The sequence below is a fragment of the Fragaria vesca genome, linkage group LG5, assembly GCF_000184155.1.
Source record: "Fragaria vesca subsp. vesca linkage group LG5, FraVesHawaii_1.0, whole genome shotgun sequence".
In the NCBI taxonomy this organism is placed as follows: Eukaryota; Viridiplantae; Streptophyta; class Magnoliopsida; order Rosales; family Rosaceae; genus Fragaria; species Fragaria vesca.
The window spans coordinates 9766518-9791989 of NC_020495.1; the positions used below are offsets into that span (position 1 = coordinate 9766518).

The 25472-nt window shown below is 38.1% G+C and overlaps 3 protein-coding genes across 3 annotated transcripts in view; all 3 read left to right on the plus strand.

Moving 5' to 3' along the window:
* The first annotated feature begins 7986 nt into the window (after window positions 1-7986).
* LOC101296773 lies at window positions 7987-10770 on the plus strand. The gene is made up of 3 exons (XM_004299447.1): window positions 7987-8268; window positions 8462-8861; window positions 9646-10770. The coding sequence occupies exons 1-3, from the start codon at window positions 8163-8165 to the stop codon at window positions 10628-10630; spliced, it is 1491 nt and encodes a 496-aa protein (XP_004299495.1). The 5' UTR covers window positions 7987-8162; the 3' UTR covers window positions 10631-10770.
* A 6072-nt stretch (window positions 10771-16842) lies between these two features.
* On the plus strand, window positions 16843-17826 carry LOC101297057 (ZF-HD homeobox protein At5g65410-like). The gene has a single exon (XM_004299448.1). The coding sequence runs from the start codon at window positions 16853-16855 to the stop codon at window positions 17483-17485; it is 633 nt and encodes a 210-aa protein (XP_004299496.1). The 5' UTR covers window positions 16843-16852; the 3' UTR covers window positions 17486-17826.
* Window positions 17827-19854: 2028 nt separating this feature from the next.
* Window positions 19855-25472, plus strand: part of LOC101297349 (putative 3,4-dihydroxy-2-butanone kinase-like) — a 6411-nt gene continuing 793 nt past the window's right edge. The window contains 19 exon segments of the mRNA XM_004299449.1: window positions 19855-20010; window positions 20158-20231; window positions 20329-20392; window positions 20548-20660; window positions 20771-20818; window positions 21063-21134; window positions 21234-21323; window positions 21578-21751; window positions 22019-22102; window positions 22466-22521; window positions 22984-23114; window positions 23185-23277; window positions 23424-23488; window positions 23782-23925; window positions 24065-24105; window positions 24873-24956; window positions 25061-25134; window positions 25219-25331; window positions 25417-25472. The exon segment at window positions 25417-25472 is cut by the window's right edge and continues 14 nt beyond it. Of these exon segments, the coding sequence (XP_004299497.1) occupies window positions 19971-20010; window positions 20158-20231; window positions 20329-20392; window positions 20548-20660; window positions 20771-20818; window positions 21063-21134; window positions 21234-21323; window positions 21578-21751; window positions 22019-22102; window positions 22466-22521; window positions 22984-23114; window positions 23185-23277; window positions 23424-23488; window positions 23782-23925; window positions 24065-24105; window positions 24873-24956; window positions 25061-25134; window positions 25219-25331; window positions 25417-25472 (1616 nt within the window). The 5' untranslated portion in view covers window positions 19855-19970.

The window sequence follows — 25472 nt, forward strand, 5'->3', positions numbered from 1 at the left end:
CCAACCTTTGTTAATTTTGCTATCTTTATTCCCTTTCGAGTGTGTGTGTGACAGTTTACCACTTGCATCTTCTATTTAGGTCTCGCTTTATGTTTGTTGCTTCGCCTTTCTTTACAAAATGCTACACAACCCACCAAAGCATCCAAACCCTATTCTCCTCTCTTTCTTTTTGCCCCAGCATGATGATGACACGTGCAGGATTCCGGAACACGTGTCACGTGGTGTACCTTTTGATTACAGTAAAAGACTGGTCCACTGCAGTGTGAGTATATCCCCACGCTTTCTGGATATTTGTCTTGCATGTTAGAGAGAAGGAATAGTGCTTCTGTGATCATCATGGTCGAAGATGCTGCTGGGTTTGGCTTTGGCTTTGAAGAAGAAGAAGAAGAAGAGAAGAAGAAGAAGAAAAGCTCGAAGGTGATGGAGAGGCACATGGAGTCTAAAAGGTCGTCTTCCTATAAAAGGCTACACATCATGAACACCAAAAGATGATAAAGAGAAAGGAGATGAAAAGAAGCAGCTGATATGAGAAAAGGAAAAGCGAGATAGAACAACCCACGCTCCCATGTCTATCGATCTTCATTATATATTTCATTATTATTGTACTCTCTAAACCCAATCTAACCCAGATTTAACAAGTTAAAACGAATCGTACGTTTGCATTTGTTCTCAGGGGGGAAGCTTCGTGATCGATCTTCTTATTAGTTAGGGTTAACCAAAACGAACCAGTTAGGTTAAGGTGGCCAGCTTTTTTGTGAAGGAATCGAAGTGACACAGGGCCTTAGGAAAGAAGTCACTGGAAATTTGATTGACATGTACGTATCTGTCTCTTTCTTGTTTGGCTCATGTCCATTATGGGTACTGAAACTGCTCTTTCGCTTTTCCGTTGGCGATTGCTACACCCTTTACCCCAACCCACCGGCCATCACTCTGTGTCTGCTATGCTGTGTGTTTCGATCAGTACTCTGTGGGTAGGGAGCATATATATATATGCATCATAAGCATGATCGATCACCAATCTTATCACAATTCAATTATGGATGTACAATTTTTACAAACAAAATTCAATTTAAACTGTATTGATCTTTGATATATTTGACACTAACTTTGTATACAAGTATATACCAAGCAACTAAAATGCAGAAAATCTAACATGCATAACCAGTTAAACTTTGTTTACCCTAGTCGATCAATCAGTAAAGTTATACAGCAATAATATCTTTGAGAATTAAATTAACCTGGAAATATAGACAAGGAGTAGATGGCATTAATATATACCCAACATCCCACGTACATGCACGTCCCTTCTTTACTGATTGATACGTACCAGTAAGTGAAGATGAACAAGATGTGTTTGTCTCGAGCAAATTAATTAAAACTGTTCAACAAAATCGACATTTCATGCTCCAAAGTCTTGAACATTAAACTCTTATGCTTGTCCATATACTTACTTATTAATCAGTACAAATAAGAAGATAACAAATTGAAGAAAGGATGAAAGAGGAAGCAACATGTTTAGGCAAGCACTGGCTAGCTGTGAAACATATCGAGGATCCTCATCAACATGACAACTTGATCCATCGTCCCACCGTTTATTAATTCAGCTAGGTAGAAGACATGGATATGATATATAGCTTCCAAGAAAATCAATGAAAATTCCTCATAGTATATAGTAACTGAACATGATTACTTGATCAGCAAATTAATAAACCCGGCCATCTCTATAAGTTGGTATTTAATGTGAAAGTTAGTTTTATATATATGCGCAACCCCTCCTAAAGCCTAACCCGTCATATAAATTCATGATATATGCAGATTAATCTAGTGATGGCATGGATACATTTATTCATTGGTAGTAGCTAGTAGGAACGTAGAGTACGAAAATGACAAGGGAAAGTTCAGAAAGGAATGAGAAGAAGCCAAGGAAGTAGAGTGGGAGAGAATGATCGAGGTATTCCAGTGGTACGCAACAACAAGAGCTAGCTGGTAACTGAGAGAGGGATAGATGATGCCAAGAGAGGAAACTATTAAGAAATTGTGTATCCAGCCTTTGCCGACGCGAGTGAGTCACTAGCCTGGCCTAGCCTTGTGCTTCATATTCATGCTGTACATATGTATATATGCTTCATATATTATCGATCAATGCCATCAGAGCCCGACCAACAGAATCCTAAGACCCCAACTCGGAATGTCCATTTCCATCTCTATCACTTGGATGTTTGATGCTGACAGCTGCTAGCCACATTCACCACTATATTCTCAATTCTCTCCTCATATCATAGTATCATATGTACACACACAAACAGCAGCATATATCTATATATCTATTTATTCATATATATTGCTGATCCTCTTAATTCATGTATATCGACGTGCACAGTAACATTGAGTTTGACGGCTGCTGCTGTACGTGTTGTTACACGTCTAAGGCATCTAATGTTTTGTCTTCATCTTTAGAATTGGGACAGTCCAAGTCCGCCAGTAGTAATCATGCAGCTGCACATTGCATCAGCATCGAATATTATTCTCATCCCATCCAAATTGCTAGCTGTAGCTCTGCACTATCTTGCTGCAGCTGCACAATCTATATGGAAGATTTATTGGATTCTCGATCTCATCCAAAGCGCTTCACTAGTTTTCTCTTATAACTTAACTGCATGCTAGCTAATAGTTTAAAATTAAGCAGTAGTAAGTATGAATAAAGATCCATGGCGAATATGTTTTGGTGAAAGAACTGATGCCTGCTTTACTTTACAGCGATGCCAGAAATTTAAGCAACTGATTAAGCTCACATCATGTTAATTTACAAGCCTATTTGTGCTTAGTACTTGGTAGCGGGTAACATGATATGCAATGATCGATTAGATTACATACGAACTAAGCATATCTTTGTGCAATCAAGTAGTTCAAAGAAGGGTGCGAGAAAGCTGCAGGCAGGTAGTGACTCTGCAGCTAGCTAGTTTAATCCCCTCTGCAGAAGCACGTGGACATGAATTCTCTGTGTTTGATCTGATTCTTATTTTAACCCAAGTAACCAAACTTTTTTCTGCATTTAGCTGAGTATGAAAGATTTTTATCCAAGAATGAACATGTTCGATCATCGCAAAGCTCCTTTAACGAGTCATCTTTCTTTCATTCTTATCTTCGTCTATATATCGATAATTATCTCTACAACTTTTACTTACACACAGCCTTGTCCGGATCTTTAGCTATACTTGTGGGACAACGTTTGCTAGTTTGATGCTTATAGCTTATATATACACACTGCAAGAATATTTCAGCATGTTTTAGTAGGAACTAGCTGCAGAAAATGCAATTAAGCATCAAGATTACTCAAAGATGCTGACTAATTAATCCATGCCTCCAGAAATATATATGCGATGCGAAGACGATGGTGATCGACATGAGAGAGTAGCTGCAGCTGGAAAGGAGCTGAATGCAGACACCAATAATTACAGTACGTTATATGCTTGTGGAATCGGCATATATAACTGGCATGGCCGGTGTGGATTGAAAAGTGTTGTTTCAAAACTATCCTACTGTCGATCAAGTGTAATCTTGTAACATCCTCTTAATTTAGTCATTTGCTATAAAAAAGAAAAAAGAAAAAAGAAAAATGATATGGTACCTAAATATAATGAAGACAGACTATATAGAATAGTATAAATGAAAGATGTGAATAGATACTGGTCGGGTATATTGTCAGCTGGGTCAGGAGAGTTGGGGTTATATATACAATAGAAACAAATACAAAAGGGACAAGGGCATCGGGAAACAGTGCCGCCCGGTACTGGTGTGGTGGTGGTGGTGGTGGTAGTAGTAGGGTCTCTTGCCCCTGCTTACCCATCATGAAATTATTAGACATCTTCGACCATTATTCACCCAACATGCATCCATACCCTCTCCACATATATCCGTATATCTCATCTATTTATCCGTATATTTGATCATTTATTTGTAGTATATACAGTCTCCAACACTTCCCCATTTTAAACATGCATATCAGCATATGCATGCCAAGCAATATCTAATTCCCTTACTGTAATTGAGCGATGGTTAATTAATGGTTTCATCAAACAATTTAATTTGTGGCAATAGGTTCGAAAGGGATATGGCATTGTATATACTAATTATATAGTAGCATGTGAAGTGAGATTTGTGAGGAGATACTCTCTTGTTTGTGTTAGTTCCTTTTTTGTTTCGATTTGTTTTGTTTTATTCATTGTATGCATGAATATGAATTAGTAGGCTTGTTATTAGAAGAATGTTGTCATCCCTTTGAAAATTATTGAGACAAACAGAGAGGAGACATATATGTGTGATATGGATCTCTGTGTTTTTTGGGTGGATATCATATATATGTAGAAGTAGAACACCAATATACTTTTGGAATTAATTTACTAGATTAATTATTGATGTATAATAATGTAGGAGAGGAATGGAGGGATGATGGGATTCAGATTCTTAACACATGCAACCTCACTAGAGAATGTCTTTTGCAATCATCCTCCCCAAGTGTTCTCGATCCCGAATCTAATAAATCATACTTTTCTTTATTCACTAAACTATTACTTAACACAACTTTAATCCATGTCATATACTCGAGATCATGTATAAACAAAATATGAAGAAACAAAACCAACCTAACCATGTATATTAGGCCTAACAAACACGACTCGATCCATCATCTGATGCATGCGATTTCTTCACTTTCCGAATCCACTTTACTGGATCTGATACATATAATAAGGCCTAACAAGTTAATTAGCTGCTCATGTGTTTGATTATTAGTATACTAATTTCCTATAAGTAGGATGAGTAGGTAGTTTGTTAGCTATCACTATAATTAACCCATAAATAGCTCAGAGATTAAGCTAATGAAGTTGAACGCGAGGCGCTGAAAATTATGGCCGAAGTGTTGAGATGGGCCCCATTTTTGTTTTGGGCCCGGCAGCAACCACCAAACAGGAGGCCAGAATTCTGGTGTCCTCACTTTCTTAGATTCCTTAATTCTTTTAATTTGTCACTTAATCAAGAGATCCAGAGATGTGCATGATGCTATTATGTTATCATCTTTTTATGCATGCGTGTTTATCGATCGGTCTTAAGAGTAAGATCATATCTAATGACACATTTAAATGTTAGCTCCTCTCATGTGGTCACACTACTAGAATCCAGGACATAAGTGACTAAAGAGGTCACGTAAGTACCAATATTTGTCGTTCAGAAGTTAAAACGATGAACTAAGCGTCGCCTAACAGTCATCGTGTAAATTTTGTAACTTAAGAACTTAGACGACAAAAACTTTTCAATAAGACGACAAAATTAAGAATGTACATTCGTTGCCTAAAACTTAAAGTGACGAAAATGGTTAACTAGTGTTCGTTTGTTTTGAATTCGATGGTGAAAAATGATAACATAGTTAGATTTCTCAACAACGTTAATTTCATGTGATCGAGTACTAATTAGTTGATCACAAGAATATGTCTTATAATGAACAGTGTAACAATAAACAAAGTTATTGTTTGAAGGTAAATTATTGAGAGAATGATAGACAGTAAAGAGAATAGAAAATCATCACCTTATTCATATGATAAGATCGAGCCCTATATATAGGGAATTACATAGCATTTTTAGGTGTCGTACAAGAAAACATATATTGATATCCTACCACTATACGCAATTGAGATTTCTCATTTGATTAACATTAGACCAAGGCTCACACATGTTAAATTTTCTTATATGTTATTATTATTGTTTTGAATGATTTATGCTATTATTGTAAGCATACAATACAAAAAACAATAACACTCTCAAAGCCTCAAATGAAAATGTGCATCATATATATAAATTATAGAGTAATATATAAGAGACATGTTCTTTCATATTTTCATCCAACGTCCATAATAATTAATGTGATATGATAGGTCATATACTTCTGCCAATTACAACATCAATTCATGGCCCTGCTGTCGGAATATGTTACACAATCACTCTATATTATAGTTATATATGTATGTACTATCTAGATGGTTAATACTGCATGCATCCTTTGATCGATTACTTGTCTTTCCCTTTATATTTTCGCGACGTTTGATTTAATTTGTACCACGTCGTGCATAAATCTAATATCGACGAGGAACAGCCACAAGATCGACCTTGCTAGCTTCTCCTTTCATGATTGGTGTACGTGTTGCTTATAATCAGAAACATACAAATAAAAACGATTGTGATTTTTATTCTTCCCTTATCATTCTATGCACGCATCATCAACAATCCACTTCATGGTCCTAGCTCGACATGTTTTAATCTTTCAAACCATTTAAGACTATTGATCACTGCATTAGAACTCTTAATTAATTAAACCAGGACATGATCTCAACCATGCATAAATTAAGCTTTTGGTAACCATATGTTTAAATTATTAAATTTATCGTACATATCAGCAATTAACAAGATGAATGAATAAAAGGCAGAAAAGTGACTTGGGACATGATGAATAACGAGGAGTATATATAGATTTAAGCAGGTCACTCTTTGATGTTCTTTTTCTTCTATTTTAGACGCTTGAATTTGCCACTATGGATGTCATAGAGTATTGAAATGTAAAAAATTAAGAATTAAATTCAGTTTACCCCACTGTGGTTTAGAGGTGAATTCATGTTAGTCCATAAACTTTCAATTTCATCAGATTACCCCCCGAGCTCTTGTTTTTCTATCTGCCGTCTTCTATCACTCATGCTCCGTCCAATTGGGATATTAAAATTTGATGATGTGTGATGACGTTTTGGGGGTTGAGAAGCTAAATTACCAGAAAAACAAGAGCTCAGGGGGCAATCTAATAAAATTGAAAGTTTATGGACTAACATGAATTCACCTTTAAATCACAATAGGATAAACTGAATTTAATTCAAAAATTAATTATCATAAGTTTAAGATAAAGAAAAAGAAAAAGAAAATTTTTACACGAGATCGGAGATGGCGTTCTTTGAACTTGTTTTTTTAGTTTACTTCATTCAAACGTATATTCTAATTTTGTATAGCGTTAAATAGTATTAAATGTGACAAGTAAATGCATCATATTTCTTAAATGTCGGTAATCTTATTTAGAAATTTTTTATCCGGCTATTCGATCATGTTTGTACTATTAAGTTCCGAATGACGGTATATGCGGTTTTGTTTAGTCTCTCATATTCATATTGTAATATTTCCGTTTTATTTGAAATAATCGTTCATATCATAACTTGGAGTTTCATCAAAATTTTCTTTTAAAAGGCAGAAAACTGCCAAATTCATTTTTAAAAAGCCAATGCTGCCAATTATCTGTCAGTGTTTCACTGATGCACTCAGCTTACCGAAAAGCAAGCATCTCGCACAGTGAGAATTATGACTTTTTTGACTACTATACCCTTGAGGGCGACATCACATCCTCATCGACACCTTTGCAAAAGCTGCTTAATATTGAATAAGGCAGACACATGTAAATCGTGTGGCAAGGGCAGTTTGGTCAAATGTACATATCATTGCTATCATGCTATGCCTGACCATGATGTTGCTGTTCTAATATTTCATATTTGACTGTATATAGAAGATGTGAAGTAGAAGATGCCTACGTGTATATATTATATTGATGCATGCAAATTAATCTCCCAGAAATTACTGCCTGAAACTGAATTATGAGTCTGTTTTGTTTCTTTGTGGGTATGTTTTTTTCTTTTCTGGAGCCCATTTCTGCTTGTGGGATCGAGCTATGAGCTTTGTGATTGGCTCTCTTTCTCACTCTATCTCTGTCTCTCTCACTCTCTCTCCCTCTCCTTCCTTTTGGAGGAGCTTATTAAGAAGAGAATACTCTACATCTTCAGCAATACTATTATTTGCTAGATAGATACAGAACGAGAAGAAGAAGAAGATGAGGGTTGGAAGAAACAAAGAAAGTTGAAGAGAAAGCTATATGTTAAAAAAGCCTGAGAGACTTCATCAAAAGATAAACAAAAGCAAAGCTGATGAGGTAACCGAAAGGGAAAAAAAGACCTTTTAATTTGCTAGCTTCCTTTCTTCCCTAGTCTCTCTCTCTCTCCTCCACCCACCTCTTCCCCAATTCATCACCTTCCTTAATTACAGAGATATCACTTCGCATCTTCATCGATTGTTGCACTTCACCTATGTTAGCCAACAACTCATCCCCCTCAGTTCCTTGTTCCGAGCCTTTTTCTTGCTTGGAAAATGGTAACAGCAACAAAAGGAAAAGAAGGCCTGCAGGAACTCCAGGTATATATACATCAAACCCCTGTTGATCATGTTTTGTCATTACCTGTGTAGATGCATATGCCTGCACAGCCATATTCAGCAGCACCTAAGCCGAACATAGGCGCCAGACTGCACTGAACCGCCTACACCATCGACACACAAGGCAGTGTTACAGATTAATTTTTTCTGATTTGATTTTGATATTTTGTTACAGATCCAGACGCGGAGGTAGTGTCGCTGTCGCCGAAAACGTTACTGGAATCGGATCGTTATGTATGCGAGATCTGCAACCAGGGGTTTCAGAGGGACCAGAATCTGCAGATGCACCGGAGACGTCACAAGGTGCCCTGGAAGCTTCTGAAGAGAGAGACTCCGGTGGTGAGGAAGCGGGTGTTCGTGTGCCCCGAACCGAGTTGCCTGCACCACGACCCGTGCCACGCGCTGGGTGATCTGGTTGGGATTAAGAAGCACTTCAGAAGGAAGCACAGCAACCACAAGCAATGGGTTTGTGAGAAATGCTCCAAAGGCTACGCAGTTCAATCTGACTACAAAGCCCATCTCAAGACCTGCGGCACCCGAGGCCATTCTTGCGACTGTGGCCGTGTTTTCTCCAGGTTTTTAACTTCATCTTCATCATATCATCACTTTTCTTTCTTCTACATGGTAAAAGATGATCAATATTATTCCAGAGGGGCAAAGGGAAAGAGGTTTATATTAATTATTACGAATTCAAAATGCATCATCATGATCATGTATACGAAGCTTTTAATTTGTTAATTGGGGTTTGACTTTGAAAAAAAGCCTGGCAAAGAGAAACACAAAAAGGGTTTCTGGTCTTTGAGTACTCTTGACTGATGCGACGACGAGACCTTCAATCGAATTCTTAACACATTGAGACACATTTCCCAAAGGATCAGTTACCTTAATTAGGTCATCCATATACTAGACTCGTACATATGTTTGCTTTCGCGTTTGTTTCTCATAATTAGCATCCCGAGACGTATAACGGCTATGAAGTATAACGACTATCTTCAGCCGTGAGTCTGTAGCTAATAGGATTAATCAAGATTAAGAAATATTATCCTCAAATAATACTTGAAATTAAAGGAAAACTAATTAGTTAGTATTTAACTGTATTTATGTTCTTCCTTTTAGTATTTTTTTTTTATGCGGTATTATATTGATCTTTCTTGTGCCTTGTTTTCAACACCTGAATCAGATTTTTAATGCAATGCCACCATATTAAACAATTTGATTTATCTTCTTTTAAGCTAGTTTTTTTTTTTGGACGAATTCTTTTAAGCCAGATAACCTGCAAGTAAACTATGAAGTCCATAGTTCATACTTGAATATTTTATTTATTTTGTTTTGTTTTGTTTATTTTATATCTGTTCGTAGGGTTGAGAGTTTCATTGAACACCAAGATGCCTGCAACATGGATCGTCTACGATCGGAATCTCAAGCAGTAGTACTACAAACGCCGGCATGCCTATCAAGAACGGCTTCGAGTCCAAGTCCTTCGAGCGAAACCAATTTCAGCAGCAGGACTACTACTCCTAACTGGCCTTCAGCTTCAGCTTTGATGGTGCCGAAGCCGGTTCATGACAACACCAAATTGATCTTAAGTAGTCCTCCTGCTGGCCACGGTATCGGTGATCGGAATCGAAACTCATCCAAGAATGTCAATGCAAACAGCTTGTACAATTTGGATCTTCAGCTTGCGACCACGTCAAATGCTAGCAATCCTAGCCATATTGAAGTCTCGGTTTCTTCCCCATCTAAGAGAGACGTGGAAAACCATTCTACTCAGCTCCAGCTCTCAATCGGATCGTGTGACAATTTTGGTGATCATCATCATCATCAAAAGAATATTAATATCGAATCAAACAGAAACTCTCCGAGGGAAAGCAGCACTAGTACTAATGAGCATCACCACCAACAGATGATATTACCAGCAGGTGAATCATCAACAACATCTAGGATAATTAAAGAAGAAGCACGAGAGCAGTTAAGGCTTGCCATGGCGGAAAAGGCTTACGCCGAAGAGGCGAGACAGCAAGCGGAGCAGCAGATTGAGCTAGCGGAGCAGGAGTTTGCAAATGCCAAGAGAATAAGGCAACAAGCACAAGCTGAATTGGACAAGGCGCAAGCTTTGAAAGAGCATGCCGTTAAGAAAATCAACTCCACCATTCTGCAAATCACTTGTCACGCGTGCAAGCAACAATTTCAAGCTCGAACAAGGCAAGCAAACCCTCATGAGAACTCTCTGGCGTTCAGTTACATGCCATCGGCTTTAACAACAACAACAGAAGGTGACCAGTTAGAGATCAATGCTACTGCTACTCGGATGGACGATCGAGCAGATTCATCTGTTAACCCGTAATAGGTTTCCTCCATCTCTATGTAAACCTATTCTTGTTTTCCTTTATTTTTCTTTTATTGGATATGATATATATTCTGTATGACATATAACAATAACAAGCTTGTTATTGGGATAATATTAGGCTGAGGAGACTAATACGTATTGTACGTGTGTCTTGCAAGATGTGTGTTGCTATTTGTTGATTATTTTGGTACGTAAATGAAGAGTGATGATGATAAATTCATGATCTTCAACAACCAAATAGATTTTTACTATATATATCTTAAAATGTCAGTAAGTACTTAGCCCTATTTTGAGTCATGTCTTCATAGCTTCCATTAATGCCATAGCCTTCTCACTTTGTATTCAGTAATTTACCCTGACTTTATACAGTAACAAATTTCTTGAGATCCGAAAGGATTAGGTCAATCCCAGTCCCAGCTATAGCCAATTGTTTAGTCTTTGGATTTTCTGTTTGGAGTATATGGAGATCGATCATAATGGATCGAAGGTCCTCACCCAGCTAGCCAACCCAGGCATTAAAGCTAGGGACTGGCATGGCCCAAATTTATAGCGTAAAAGCTTATCATAAAATAATGCCTGTCTCTGGTACTCAGAGAAAGGGAGAGAGAGGGGTCGTTGAGGTGATAGTTTTTCGTTGGAGGCGATGCAGATAGATGGTGCAGAGAGTGGTGGTGTGGTCTGATGACACATAAATGTGAACAATTTATGAAACCGGGCAGAGATATACATGAATAAGAAGAAGAAGAAGATGATGATGGGAGCAGCGAGCTAGCAGAGAGATCTAGAGCGCCATGGTTTTCAGTTCCAGTATCACACAGTCGTGAAGGAGGTGGTTAATGACAGATTCATAAGTAGTCACTCTCAGCGTCCCCATGGCAAAGCACACATGTACAGACACAAACAAACTCCATCCATTATTCGTAATTACTATACATCACCATGTATATAATGACCTGACCTGAAGTGAGTACTGATTGAGTACTACTCATTCACTCACTTGCATAAGAATCAGCGCCCAGTTTTGCAGAGCAAAAGCACAGCATCTTTCCAAATATGCAGAGACCATTCAAAGCTGTTTTTTGAGTTGAAAGACAACTTTACTTGCGCTTGGAAAAGAAACTGCTTCTGCTATATCTGCCATATTCAAAACTAAGCTAGCCCTCGATCTTATACTTTGATTTATAAAATGATATAAACAAACGCGCGCGAACAAACTACTGAACGAGTCAAAGGCCAAGCAATGGCCAAATTCATGAGTTATGAAGCAGAAGCAGAAGCAGCTAAATGCCTGAAAAGCGGTGGTTACTTGGCTTTTTCTTGGACCTTGTGCTCTCCTCACCTTCTTCGCCTCAACTTTTATCTCATTCACCTAACTAAATCATCTTCCAAGCACCTTTTTCTTTTACCACTATTATTAGTGTAATTTTTTATTTTTTTTGGTTTCATCTATTGTTAGTGTAATACAATATACATATATAATGGGGTAATATTGCAAAACCATTCAAACTTCGTACAATCGTACTAGATGGAAGTTACATGCTACACCTCCTAGCGTCCTAGGGCAAAAGAAGAATTCAAAATGATCAATTATTTCTTGTGTGAGAACAGACAAAACAGTAAAAAGAAAATATGTGGAATATAAATGAACTTTGAAAGAGTAGTAGTCTGTTAAATAATAGCACCAGACAAGTAGAAATGACCGGCCAACTTTGATATATTGGATGTGCAAAATAAACTTTTTAGCAATAGAAAGTGACTAGCTAGTGAGTAAATTAACCTACTTGGACAATATATTTTGCATGGTAATCTAGTTAATTTCATTTCTTGCTAGGGTTTGCTCCAACAAAGATATACACTAATTGACACATGATTATGTGGTTTACCTGGTGAATAAAATGTAGAATATTTGGACGTACTACTAAAGAATCAAATCCGAAATTATAAGTACTAGCTCTTGATTCAGTTAAAACTGATATTAATTAGTGAAAACATTTAAATAACCCCATTTAAATCATTGCTAGCTCCCAACTCAGTAGTTTCAACTTTCAACATTGCAATGGATCGATCTGTTGATCTTACCATTGGATTTTATCGTTCTTTATGTATACCTGACATTTCATCGATCAGCTGTAAGAACCTCTGGGACTCTGGGTAAAACCGGGTACGAATAAGACTTTCATCCCTTTCCCTTTGCGAGTAAAACGAACCAGATTTGAACTTTCCAATTTAACACATCAGATTTGATTATGTATGGTCGTCTTCATACAATGGGGCTCACATAGAAATCCAAACAGACTAAAACAAATGTCATAATGAATGTAAAAACATCGAGTCGAGTCTTCAGGTTTGACATCGATCCCTAAAGGCCTAAACAGAAAATCTATTTCTGGAAAATTGATTCACCCATATTTACTATCCTGACAGAGTTGCTGGTGTTTTAGAATAACTACAAATGGATTAATTTCAAGAATGTGATCAAGGCCCATACCACAAGTACCCTGCAGCCCAATCTAAGAAGAAACTTCTTCATTTTGTCTCTTGTTGGGGGTGGATTTCACAGCCCAATGTTCCTGAGAAAATGAGTAGTAATGCGAGAACTGAAAAGATGTGAGCTCCCATATGATTTTCTCACTTAATTAGCTGTTGTAGTGTTGTTTAACCTCTACCTTTGTTATGAAGAAACCTACCCTTACCATTTTCCTTACAATGTCCACCACTGCACATTTAGGTCTGCGGATATGTGGTGTTCAAACTTCAAAGGGAATTCAGATCTCGAGCATAAGGCTAGGGGTATTCTTAAGTACATTAGAGTTACAAGTCGCACTCGCATCTAGTGTTCAAACTCGCAACGATGTATAAACCGTTTGCCGGTATTATACTCGACATCATCGAAATATTTGATATGTAAAAAGAGTCTATAATGTGCAAGCACACATGAATAACAATGAAAGTAGGCTGTTGTAAAAGAAGATAGACACAAGGCGGCTTGACATGTCTGTATTTAGCTACTCGATCTTCATTTTTCTCGATAAGAAAACTACAAAATGTAACCTTTAACTAGTTCATAACCAAATAGCAGAATAATAAAAAGGATAGGAATGCATGAGCTAATTAATATATTTAGCTACTACTCTTCTTGGATGTGTTTTATTGGCATGCTCTTTTTTTTCTTTCTTAACCCTTGAAGCGATAAAGTGATAGTTTTTTTTTTTTTTTTTGATTAATTAAGCGATGAAGTGATAGTTGAGACTGTTGAGTTATGTACTAAATTAAGTGATTGTTAAAGGTTTAGCAGGGTAAACGTCACATGCAATGTCAAAGACTCAAAGTATATAAAATAGTAGCACTGGGGGTCAATGGGTCATGCATGGAACATAATCAAATCAGTTTAATCTTTGCCTGGATATCTAGGGACACATTACATGCATGTTAATACTACAGAGATAGGAACATATAAATTAAAAGCCTCCATATCTGGATCAAGTGCAATGTAACATACATTTGTGTTGCCTATTATCACATAGTTTTTGAACTCATATATCATCTATGCAAGTACGTAGCTTATCTGGAATATTAATCTCTAATCACACTTGATTATCAACTCGTCGTTTGTCGGGTTCATGAACTTAGATTTGATCCATCCATGAGTACGTACTTCAGAACACAAAACCCAAATTATATGTAAGTTAATGATTATTGACTGAATTATTGGGTGATATAATCGAGTTTGGGGCCTCATTTAGTTCAGTTCGTGAAAGGGAAAGTGATTCCTTCCTCTTTCGCCAATGAAGTGACACACCAAATCGAGTTTCAAACCAAGCAACCACTGCTGCCATGCATATGCCAGCTTGTACAGTGCAGGAGTACTCATGCATTTTTATAATTACAGTGACTTCACAGTAGGAAAAGCCAGAAGGGAGAAGCCAAAAAACCAAAAACTAAAAGCCAGAAGCCAAAGATACGATAAATATTCTCACGCCAATATCACCACACAACGATCAAGAGTGAACCGTGAACAGAGACCGTTGCCACTCATTTCCTCCCACCTAATTTCACATCAAAGTGATCAACTTTATACATGTTACAGGTATAGACACCATTCCTGTCCAGCTCATGCCATTACCCCCCATATCGATCTAGATCGATCTCTCTCGTCAAAGTCAATAGTCGACCATGATTGGTGCATAACCTCTCCGCTCCCTCTCTACTCATAAGTCCCATCAAATCCCACTTAAGCTACCCAGTAATGAGTCCCTTATCATGAAGAAATATATTTACATTTAGAGACCCTTTTGTAGACAGAGAGGCGCGCATCTGAAGCTGACAGCCGGAGCGTACTCGTTCCAGAAGGTTCTCAACACTTGCGTCCATGTACGAGCGTTTAGAGCACGCCTGAATGGCTATAGCTCGTTGGTGAGAACAGAAGAGTTGAACACTTCTTGTCGAAGCTACTTCTTCTCCTCGCGATCGGAGTTTGATCACAGGTACAATAGAGTCTCCGATTAACCAATTGTCTCTCCGAATTTTCTACAACTAAATGAAGACGACGCGACTAATTTGACATATGATGGCTTATGTGTACCTTGTAAGTACCTACTAAGCAATTCAAGTTAACACACTTAACACATAAAATTGACAAGTCCATCATTGTACAACTATATAATGATCGATCGAGAAGAAAAACAAAAATGTTGTCGTACTCGAGAAGAGAAGTGACATACAAATTAGACATAGATTTTCTTACCCCTAAATGCAAAAGTACAAAACATCATGGATGAGAGTGGCACCACACCACTTTTCCTTTACTCTTTCCCGATCACAAAACACTTAAATTTCCAATGTCAATTATTGGTTCGGATTCGTTCGAATTTGCCCCATACCCATCACGGGACCCTCTCTCTCTTCCTATCCCTCAAGTCTGTGTCTGCTCATCATCATCATCATCAACTCTGACTCCGAGAAGCATAGCCTGAGTATTATTGTTCTCTCTATCTCTATGACGGTTTCACCCATTCATCTTGTTCCAAATTACTAAGGAACAACCCATCTATGTATGATTCCGTCGACATTGAGTCGGACCTTGTTTTAATAATTCATCCTAATTCATTTCCATTGCTTATCAATTAATGCCATGATCATCCTTAAAATGTGTCTAATCAATCAAGGATTACTGTAATGTTCAGTTCATGAACCTAGACGACCTAACCATAGCTTAATAATTTCTATATGCCATGTACAATGGCATTGTGGTATGCATGTCTCATTCATTAAGTTTTTTTTTTTTTATCGAGATAATGTACCTTCATTAATAAATAAGAGAATACATTGATTCGGAGCTAACATAATCATATACAATCTAACCACATTGTTCACATGATTTCAACTCAAAATTCATACTGACACAAAAAATAAAAGAAATAAACAAACATACACAAATAGAGCAGACTATAGGTCGAAGCGGTTACGTGTCTCACTTACAAAACAATTTTTGAGGTGTATAGAGCTGATATTCTCTAATCTCCATCTCGTAAAAATCAAATGAATACGATATCGATCCTAATGATATATCTGACATAAAGAAGGTAGAAATGAAAGAACAGAATGCGTCTAGCGGTAGGTATATAACCTCAACTGAAGGCCACCGATGGTGAACTTAATGTCACAACTGCTTGCATTGAATAGCTTCACGAAGTGTGTGCCGTGCTTGTTCTATATGAATACTTCTAATTGTAGTCGTCGATCTGATACAGGTGTATTTGAAGGAGATCAGATTTTTGTATGAATTAGTAGGTAAGGTAAACAAATTCCACTACCCAATAACAATACGTTTGAAACAAAAACTTTATTCTTTTAGTTTTAGCAGATCAGGATAAACATAACCAAATTCAGGTCAACATTTTCCTTATCATTTCAGTTGCAAAGTGATCGATTCTAGAAGAGCCACAGCTATATACAAGGTTGTGTCCAAATGCCACCGCGGAGTCCCGCCACACTTGTATATATATAGACTGGTTCAGCTAATTAATCATCTTCTTCCCTATTGCATTTTCCAATATGAACATATATTATAATGCCAAGGACAAATTAAGTTACGAGTACCGCCAACATGGGCACTACTGTAAATATTCCAACCAAACAGTACCATATTCAAAACCCTTCTCTACTCACTCGTATATCATCAAGCTACTGAGGCTTACAGAACCAAAGAGAGAGAGAGATATGGAGGGAGAGAACTCATCCAACGATGTATACAGAGAGTGCCTCAGAAACCATGCAGCCAGTCTCGGCAGCTACGCCACCGACGGCTGCGGGGAGTTCACACTCGACGACACATCCTCCCCAGGCGGACTACAATGCGCCGCCTGCGGCTGCCACCGCAACTTCCACCGCCGTGTCACCTACGCACCCGGCGTAGGCAGATCATCCGGAGTAGCCGGCACTGCTCATCACCGCGTCATCAGCTGCAGCAGTCGAGGAGGCCGAGGAGATCTTCATCATGATATGATGACGTCACAGGAGCTGATTGACTACAATGTTGGCGGTGGAGGGGGAGCGGCTGCAAGGCAGATGATGGTGGTGGAGTCGCCGGACAGCGGGGACAGGAGCGGGAGCGGGAGGAAGAGGTTCAGGTCCAAGTTCACGGTGGAGCAGAAGGAGAAGATGCTGGCGTTTGCGGAGAAGCTGGGGTGGAAGCTGCAGAGGAAAGATCTAGAAGATGAGATTGAGAGGTTCTGCAGAAGTATTGGGGTGAGCAGACAGGTTTTCAAAGTGTGGATGCATAACCACAAGAACCTCTCCTCTTCTTCTTCAGCATCTACAACTGCCAATGCCTCTTCTCTCACAACCCAGTAGTTCATCAGTTGATTAACTATCTAGCTAGCACTGCCCATTTCTCCTCTTGATCTCTCTGCTATTTCTATCTAGGGTAAGTAGAATAATTCATCAGTGTTAATTTTCCCCTCTATGTTCTTTCTCACTCTCCTCTCTCTCAGCATTTGATTGAGCTTAGGTCTGAACTTCGATGGTAATTTGATTGTAATCTATTGGATGAAATGCCATTTTCTTAATTCATTTTCCCAAAACTTAATCTAACTTGCATCGATCTTCCTTTCTGATCAGTAAGTTGCATTTTCCTTTCTGATCAGCTAATTGCATTTTCTTAGCTACACAAAATGGTCTCGTATATAGTGTATACTACTCTTATATATGACTGCATAAAATCCTAACTAGATCCGACAAATGCATACTCTATTGTGGAATTGTAATTTCGCTTAGTTAGATGTTAATCTCGATCTAAGGGTTTAAGCCTTAAAACACTATCACACATCAGACTTAAATCTTAATTTGGTGATATCCTATTTAAGCAACACTTAAGATTTTGTCAAATAAAGCAACACTTCAGGATTTATTGTGGGATGATGGTCCAAAATTGATCTAACTAGCTAGCTGGTAGAAGTTTTTGATTTCCTTGGCATATGTTTAATTTGGATATGAAATCCAACCACACTTTCAATGGCTCTTAATGCTTGAAATTGGGAAGTTGGTGTAAACAAGCTTTAATTTCTGATTAGGGTCACTAATCAAGAGGCCCCTTTACCTAGCATTCAAGTATTAGCTTGAAAAATATTAGACCCAGAATATTAAAGAACTTTAGACTTTGAGACCAGTTTGGTTAATTTTCTAAAGTGATATATTGTGCTGTGCTATATTATTCGCTGCACAGCAAAACCTGCAGATGATACAACAGTAGTGGAAACTTACAAAACTGTAAACAGTCTTATTCTGACTCTACTTGCTCAATCTATCGCCTACTCGATCAATGCCATCCATCCCCTAATACAGATATGACGAGCTAGGTTTATTTAGTTGTTGAAGCTACGCTGCTATGCATGTTCAACATTTTCATGATTAATTGTCACAGAAAAAAACACAGAGACACCCACATTTCATGATTCATGGCCCATTGCAAATCAGTACAGAATTATATTCCAGACACTCACAAGAAATTACAAGAAAAAGTTGGGACGATATCTCTGATATCAGATTCCATAGCTACATGGTTAACTTTTTCCATGGAGGTTATAGCTCTACCTCCAGTCCTCCATGTATATATTTGTTTTGTTTTGTATGTATATGTGGTGGAAAATGACACAACGAAAGCAGAATGCGAGTCCGACAGACATACTTACCTTTACGTAGCAATCGTTCGCCATTTGCCATTGCTAGTTTGCTACCAATCGTGAAGACATATGTTATCCATGCCTGCCTTGCTTCATGTCTTGTCCAAATCAACGAGCTTGGTGCTTTGTAAATTCATCTTTACCTCTAGAGGCTCAGTACACAGTAAAACATATATAAGCACCGAGTAAGAAGTTTAGAACCAAAAGAAAGGATTGATGCGGAGCTTCTAATACCTAGGGTTTCTGGCTTGTTTAGGTCATTTTGTTTATCTCCCTCGTTTTCATTGTGGGCTTGCTTTCTATGATTTCTCTTGCGTGGGTCTTTTTCCTGTTGGGTTTGGTTAGAGAGGGCGGCCTTTGGGCCGTTTTCAATATTGGTGATAGAAAACAAATTGGTCACTGTATTATTACGGTTCATTTCTCATTTTCGCGCATATTTAGTTTCAAGTGATTGACATTTGATGTATTTGATGACATATTACTATGCCAATTTACTCAATTCGAGCATGAGTGATTCACATATCTTCAATATCTTCATATTGATCAATCACATCCCGACTTACTTGATCAACAACATCATTCTCTAGATAAAACTCCAACCAAAGTTGGGTTGCAACTAGACTTGACTTTAAAGTGAAAATGGAAGCAAACAGAGGGATTTATGATACTCCTTGAGAAATGGGACGCACGGACGGACGATAAATCCATTCGTGCACCATCATCTTGTTTATAGATACTAGATAGAGGCTCGTTACAAGTTTTCCCATCCCTAGTTTTTTGAACTAGTTTTGGGCCTTATGTTGGTATGACCTGTTGATGAAACCCAGTGGCAGAGTGGTAATACCGGAAACCAAACGAGGACAAAATGATAAAAACAAAGGGAAAGAAATTTGAGCTCGGACAAGCAGCCATCAATTGGCACATCCCCACTATTTTCTCAACCCAAAAAGCTCACTCTCTCTCTCTCTCTCTCCTCCTGACGCTGGTGAGATAGATTTCACACACGCGTATATATAGAGAGAGAAGAAGAGCCCCACTCCACCACCACCACCACCACCACCTTCACCAACAACCACCTACTCTCTCTCTCTCTCTCTCTCTCTCATGCTATAACCTACTGTTGCTAGGGTTTAATCAATTCTCCGTCGTCATCCGCCATGGCTTTCCAGGACAAGAAGCTCATCAACAACCCCAACGGTACGCAATTCCCCTTGCATTTTCCTTTTCCCGATCATCGCTTTAGATTTTCCGAAGAAGATGAGATTTTAGGGGCTTTGTGTTTGAGCTTAGGACTGTAGTAGTAGTAGTAGTGAGAATAAAGAAAGGACTAGTTTGTAATTGCAGATGTGGTGACTGAGTTCATTGAAGGTCTGGTTGAGACTTACCCTGGGCTGCAGTACTTGGATGGTTTCCCTCAGGTACTTGTTTTAATTTCTTAACGCAATGGCAATAGATAGAGTCTTATGTTGAAAATAAATGGACCTGATTGTGTCGTTTTCGATATCGGGAGTGCAGGTGAAAGTTGTGTTGCGCGCTGATGTTTCCGGTGGTTCTTATGACAAAGTTGCAGTTATATCAGGTTGAGACCCTGCACATTTTCAGAATTTTATGCATGTGGACCTATTAGTTGTTCATATCGAATTATCAGTTAACATTTAAGAGTATTGTGGAGTTAGTATTAAATGGACATGTGTGACTGAGTGCTTTTCTTGATTCGATGATCTGGTGATATAGGAGGTGGGAGTGGGCATGAACCCGCACATGCTGGATTTGTGGGGGAAGGGATGTTGACAGCAGCTATCTGCGGGGATGTCTTTGCCTCTCCACCGGTTGATTCAATTCTAGCGGTAAGGGTTTCTGAATTCTATTACTACTTGCTCTGGGTGGAATCTAGGCTGTATCAATCGTATGGGCAAGGTTATCTTTGTTGATTCTGATCTCGTGTACCTGAAATTAGGGCATCCGAGCTGTAACTGGTCCAATGGGTTGTCTCCTGATTGTCAAGGTATTGTTTTTGTGCTTCTCTTGAGCTTTATGGCTTTGGCTTGAATGGTCAGCATGTTTGGTGACAGTTTTGACATTTGTCTTCGAGCATTCTTAATGAGTGTTGCTTGTAACAAGTGAAGCAAAAAAGACTAGCAGCAAAGATTGGGTGAATGACACCTTTTATTTATTTGACAAGTATGGCCAGGTTCTGTATATGTGCCTTATGTTTTTGTGATATATGATGCCTATTTGGTGTTGAACAGAATTATACTGGGGACCGTCTGAATTTCGGTTTGGCTGCAGAGCAAGCAAAATCGGAAGGTTACAACGTAGAGGTAGAGTTTGATCTGAATCTATTTTTCTCTTTTCAATTGCAATCCTATGATGCATGGTTACAAAAATAAAAACAAATGAACTGGTCTTTGATATTGCAGACTGTAATTGTTGGGGATGATTGTGCATTGCCCCCGCCTCGAGGAATAGCTGGTCGGAGGGGTTTGGCCGGTACCATTCTTGTTCATAAGGTTCTCCCTCTCCCTCTCTCTGTATCACAACATTTCCATTTATAATGTGATTTCTTCAGCGGTTGCATTCAACAAAAGCAGAAAAAAGATAAATAAATTTTTTCCTCACTTGAGAATTTTGTCATTTCATATATGCATGAAGGGTTATAAGGAAGAATGTTAAGAACAGGGTGTTTTATTCATGATGATTGGAACATGGAAAGTTTTCACAGTATCAAGTGTAATAACCTCTGGCCCCTTTCTAATATAAACAGGTTGCTGGAGCTGCAGCTGCTTCTGGGAGTTCTCTTGCTGATGTTGCAGCAGAAGCAAGACGTGCATCAGAAATGGTTGGAACAATGGGTGTTGCATTATCTGTTTGCACACTGCCTGGTCGGGTCACACCAGACCGTTTGGGACCTGGAAAGATGGAACTTGGTCTTGGAATTGTATGTTATTTCTGCGAGTAACCTTGTTCTTGATACAAGAATTTCGATAAAAAAAAAAATTAATCATGTTAAAACGTTACTATCTCTAGTTTTGGATACAATAAACTGCAATTCATGTTTTCCACTCAGATACATAAAATCAAATCCTGAGTTGATTCTTTTAACCTATAGGATTTTATCTGGCTATGATTACATGCATTCTCCACAAATGACATGGAGCATCTATTAATACTTTGACTACCTGACTAAAACTGGATTACTTTACAGCATGGAGAACCGGGTGCTGCTGTTGCTGACCTTCAGCCTGTGGATGTTATAGTCTCTCATGTTCTCAAGCAGATATTGTGTCCGGTATAGCCCTATACATTTCAAGCTTTCAAATGTCAAAAATTATTGCGTATTAAATGTATTCCATTATCTTCCATTATGCCACAAGAGTAATATCTAGTAATGTGTGGTTACTCTTACTGTCTTATGAAGATAGTCAACAGATAGTTGTTTATGATATACATAGGATGACAAGAATGTTCTATGCATCAAGTCAGAATCTGTGAAATCTAGACTGCATTGATATGATCTTGACATAGCTTTTAACATTGCATAAAATGTAACAACATGCAAATGGATTTTTTTATTTTTTATTTCACTACTAAGTATGGAATGATTGGAATCAAGTTTGGAATTTCTAATAGATCCAATATCTTATACATGCAGGAGACTAATTATGTTCCGATTACTCGTGGAAGTAGAGTGGTGCTTATGGTCAATGGGTATGTTAGATCTGTTATTTTATCAGATGGGAACATCAATTAATGGGACTTAAATAACTAATGTGCAGTGCATAATTTGCTAGGTAGGGTATTGCTCGTCCTAGAGAGTGCATGTCATTTTTCTTTCTTCTCTCTCTCTCTCTCTCTCTCTCTCTCTCTCTCATGTCTGCTTTCACAGTCCAACCCCTCTTACTGATGTCGACGTAACCATTTGTAGTTTGTGGCATTTCCTCTTCTCTCACCATTATTTCTATCCAAAAATAAAGGAGTAAAATTATGTAGTATCTTAATAGTAGTATTTGTGTTTGTGTTTGTTTTCTCCTGTCAATTGTTATAGCCTCTTCAAATCTTTTCAAATTTGGAACGTCTGAGTGAATAAATATTGAGGTTTCTCAACTCTGTTTAGTTTTTTGTCTTTATTCTTGGTTGTTAAGCCCACCTGTTTTGGTCTTTCAATTTCAGGTTAGGTGCAACTCCCGCAATGGAACTGATGATCACATCTGGTAAAGCAGTACCTAAGTTGCAGCTGGAACATGGATTAGCTGTTGATAGAGTTTATACCGGATCATTCATGACCTCTCTTGATATGGCAGGTTTGTTGTCTACCACATGGCAACAATGCTTTCTTAATAATATACAAAGTTCTTGACATTGTTTCTTCAGGTTTTTCGATATCTATCATGAAGGCTGATCAAGCTATTTTACAACGTCTGGATGCTCCAACAAAGGCTCCCTATTGGCCTGTTGGCGTAGATGGTACGTGTTCACAAAGATATTTCTTCTGTTATTTATGATTACCATCTGTTTTTCTATATTTCTGTCATGAAGGTCCAATAATAGTAGTGGTAGATATATTTTTGATAATATTTTTTGCTAAGGTAAGTAATTGTCCTTGCTTGCAGGCAATCACCCACCCGCAAAGATTCCTGTTCCATTGCCTCCTTCTCGTTCAACAAAGATCGATGAGGTAAGGTGATAAATTTATTGGATATCTTTTGGACAATCATGGCTGGACAATAGGCAATTGCTGATAGTTTTTCTAATTGAAGACTTGATGCAACCTCTAGTAAATTTCCCTCAAGAGTAGAAATGAGGGTAGGAATTCTCCTGCTAGATCAACTGACTTGCATTGTTTGATACTCATGAGCTGATGTTATTTGTCTTGTATTAGCCATTGTATTAGTTAACGCCAATAATTGACCTTTTTGGGTGACTTCTGTGACTTACTAACACGCTTTAAATTTCTATCCCTTTGGTTAGCCATTAGGTCGACCAGCACAACTGAATGAACAAGGCCGTATTCTTGAGGTGGCAATTGAAGCAGCTGCAAATGCAGTTCAGAACCTCAGGGATGAATTGAATGATTGGGATAGCAAAGTAGGTGATGGTGATTGCGGGTCAACAGTAAGTCCTACCTACAATCTTTATTCATTTTCGTTGACTTCTTGAGTCATGTTGTGTTTATTCTATATCCTCTTCAGTCATTATTCTCTCACTTGCATCAGGAACTGTCACATGCTAAATCTTATGTTTGCTGTGTCAGATGTATAGAGGTGCAACAGCAATTTTGGAAGACATGCAGAAGTAAGTTTGATTTTTTTATTTTTTTTTCCTTAAGGGAAGGTGGGATTTGCTTATATATGTAGTACTATTGAAACATTTATTATCATGTTCTGCATAATTCTTTTACTAAGAGGAAAATCTATGCGCATGGTTGATTTATGGGGTTGCAAGGTTGGCCCCTTTTTCAATTTTGTACCTCTTATTACTTTTGACTGCTCCTTGTATGTGTGTGTTAGGGTGTATATGGGGTTTCTTTCTGTGTATGCATAGTTGATGGTCTCTTCTAGAAACATTTTAGACCATAACTCTTATTGAAGTTAATGGCAATTAAATGGGAGAATGACGAAGGAAGATGATTTAGTGTTACTCAGGTTTGGTGAAAATCAGTACTGATGGTAATTAGATGGGAGATCTGTGCCAAGAGGTATTAGCATCATATTCTGAGAGGAGCTGAAAAGAACTTGAAAGTATTGGTTATGTGGGATGACAGTAGTTTAGGAGGGTAAGCTATTGCAGTGGAAGTGGCGTCTGGGGGTGGATTTAAATCTTTGTTTAGATGTCGCTTGTTTGATAATCTCTGGTTTATCTCTTTATTGATTCTGGTTAGAGACTGGACCGTGTGCCTTTTTGGGTAGTTCAAAAATAGAAGAAAGGCAAACTGTAACAGTCGCTGGATTGCTGCTTTCATATTTCAACATTTTTATTAGTATACAGGATTAACTATTGTTTGTCAGTAATTGTAATCCAAATCGGTTTTTACTCATGCACATCTTTTTTCTGTATTCCAGTTATCCTCTGAATGATGCAGCGGAAACAGTGAACGAAATTGGTGCATCTGTTAGAAGAGTTATGGGAGGCACAAGTGGGATCCTGTATTCAACTTCTCCTCTGCTTGAACAAACTTCATAAAATTTTCCTTATCTTTTAAGTTTTACTTACACTTTTAATCATATTTGCATCTGTATTCTTGAAACAGGTATACCATATTTTGTAAGGCAGCGTATGCACAGTTGAAAACAAGCACCCAATCTGTTGTGACATCAAAAAATTGTAAGACAAATCCCCCTCTAATGTGATAATGATTTCTGTTTAGACTTAATACTCAAGTATTGACTGTACGCTCTCTTGATTCAGGGGCTGAAGCACTTGAAGCTTCCATTGCTGCAGTCAGCAAATATGGTGGGGCTAGTGCTGGGTATCGCACATTGTTAGACGCCCTTATTCCAGCATCAGCAGTTCTTCGAGAGGTCATCTATGATCATCGTTTTCTTTTTTCTTCATTGTTGATATGGTCTGATAACTTGGTACTAATTATACCCTCTGTTATGACAGAGGTTAAATGCTGGTGATGATCCTGCAACTGCTTTTGTTCTGTCATCTGAAGCTGC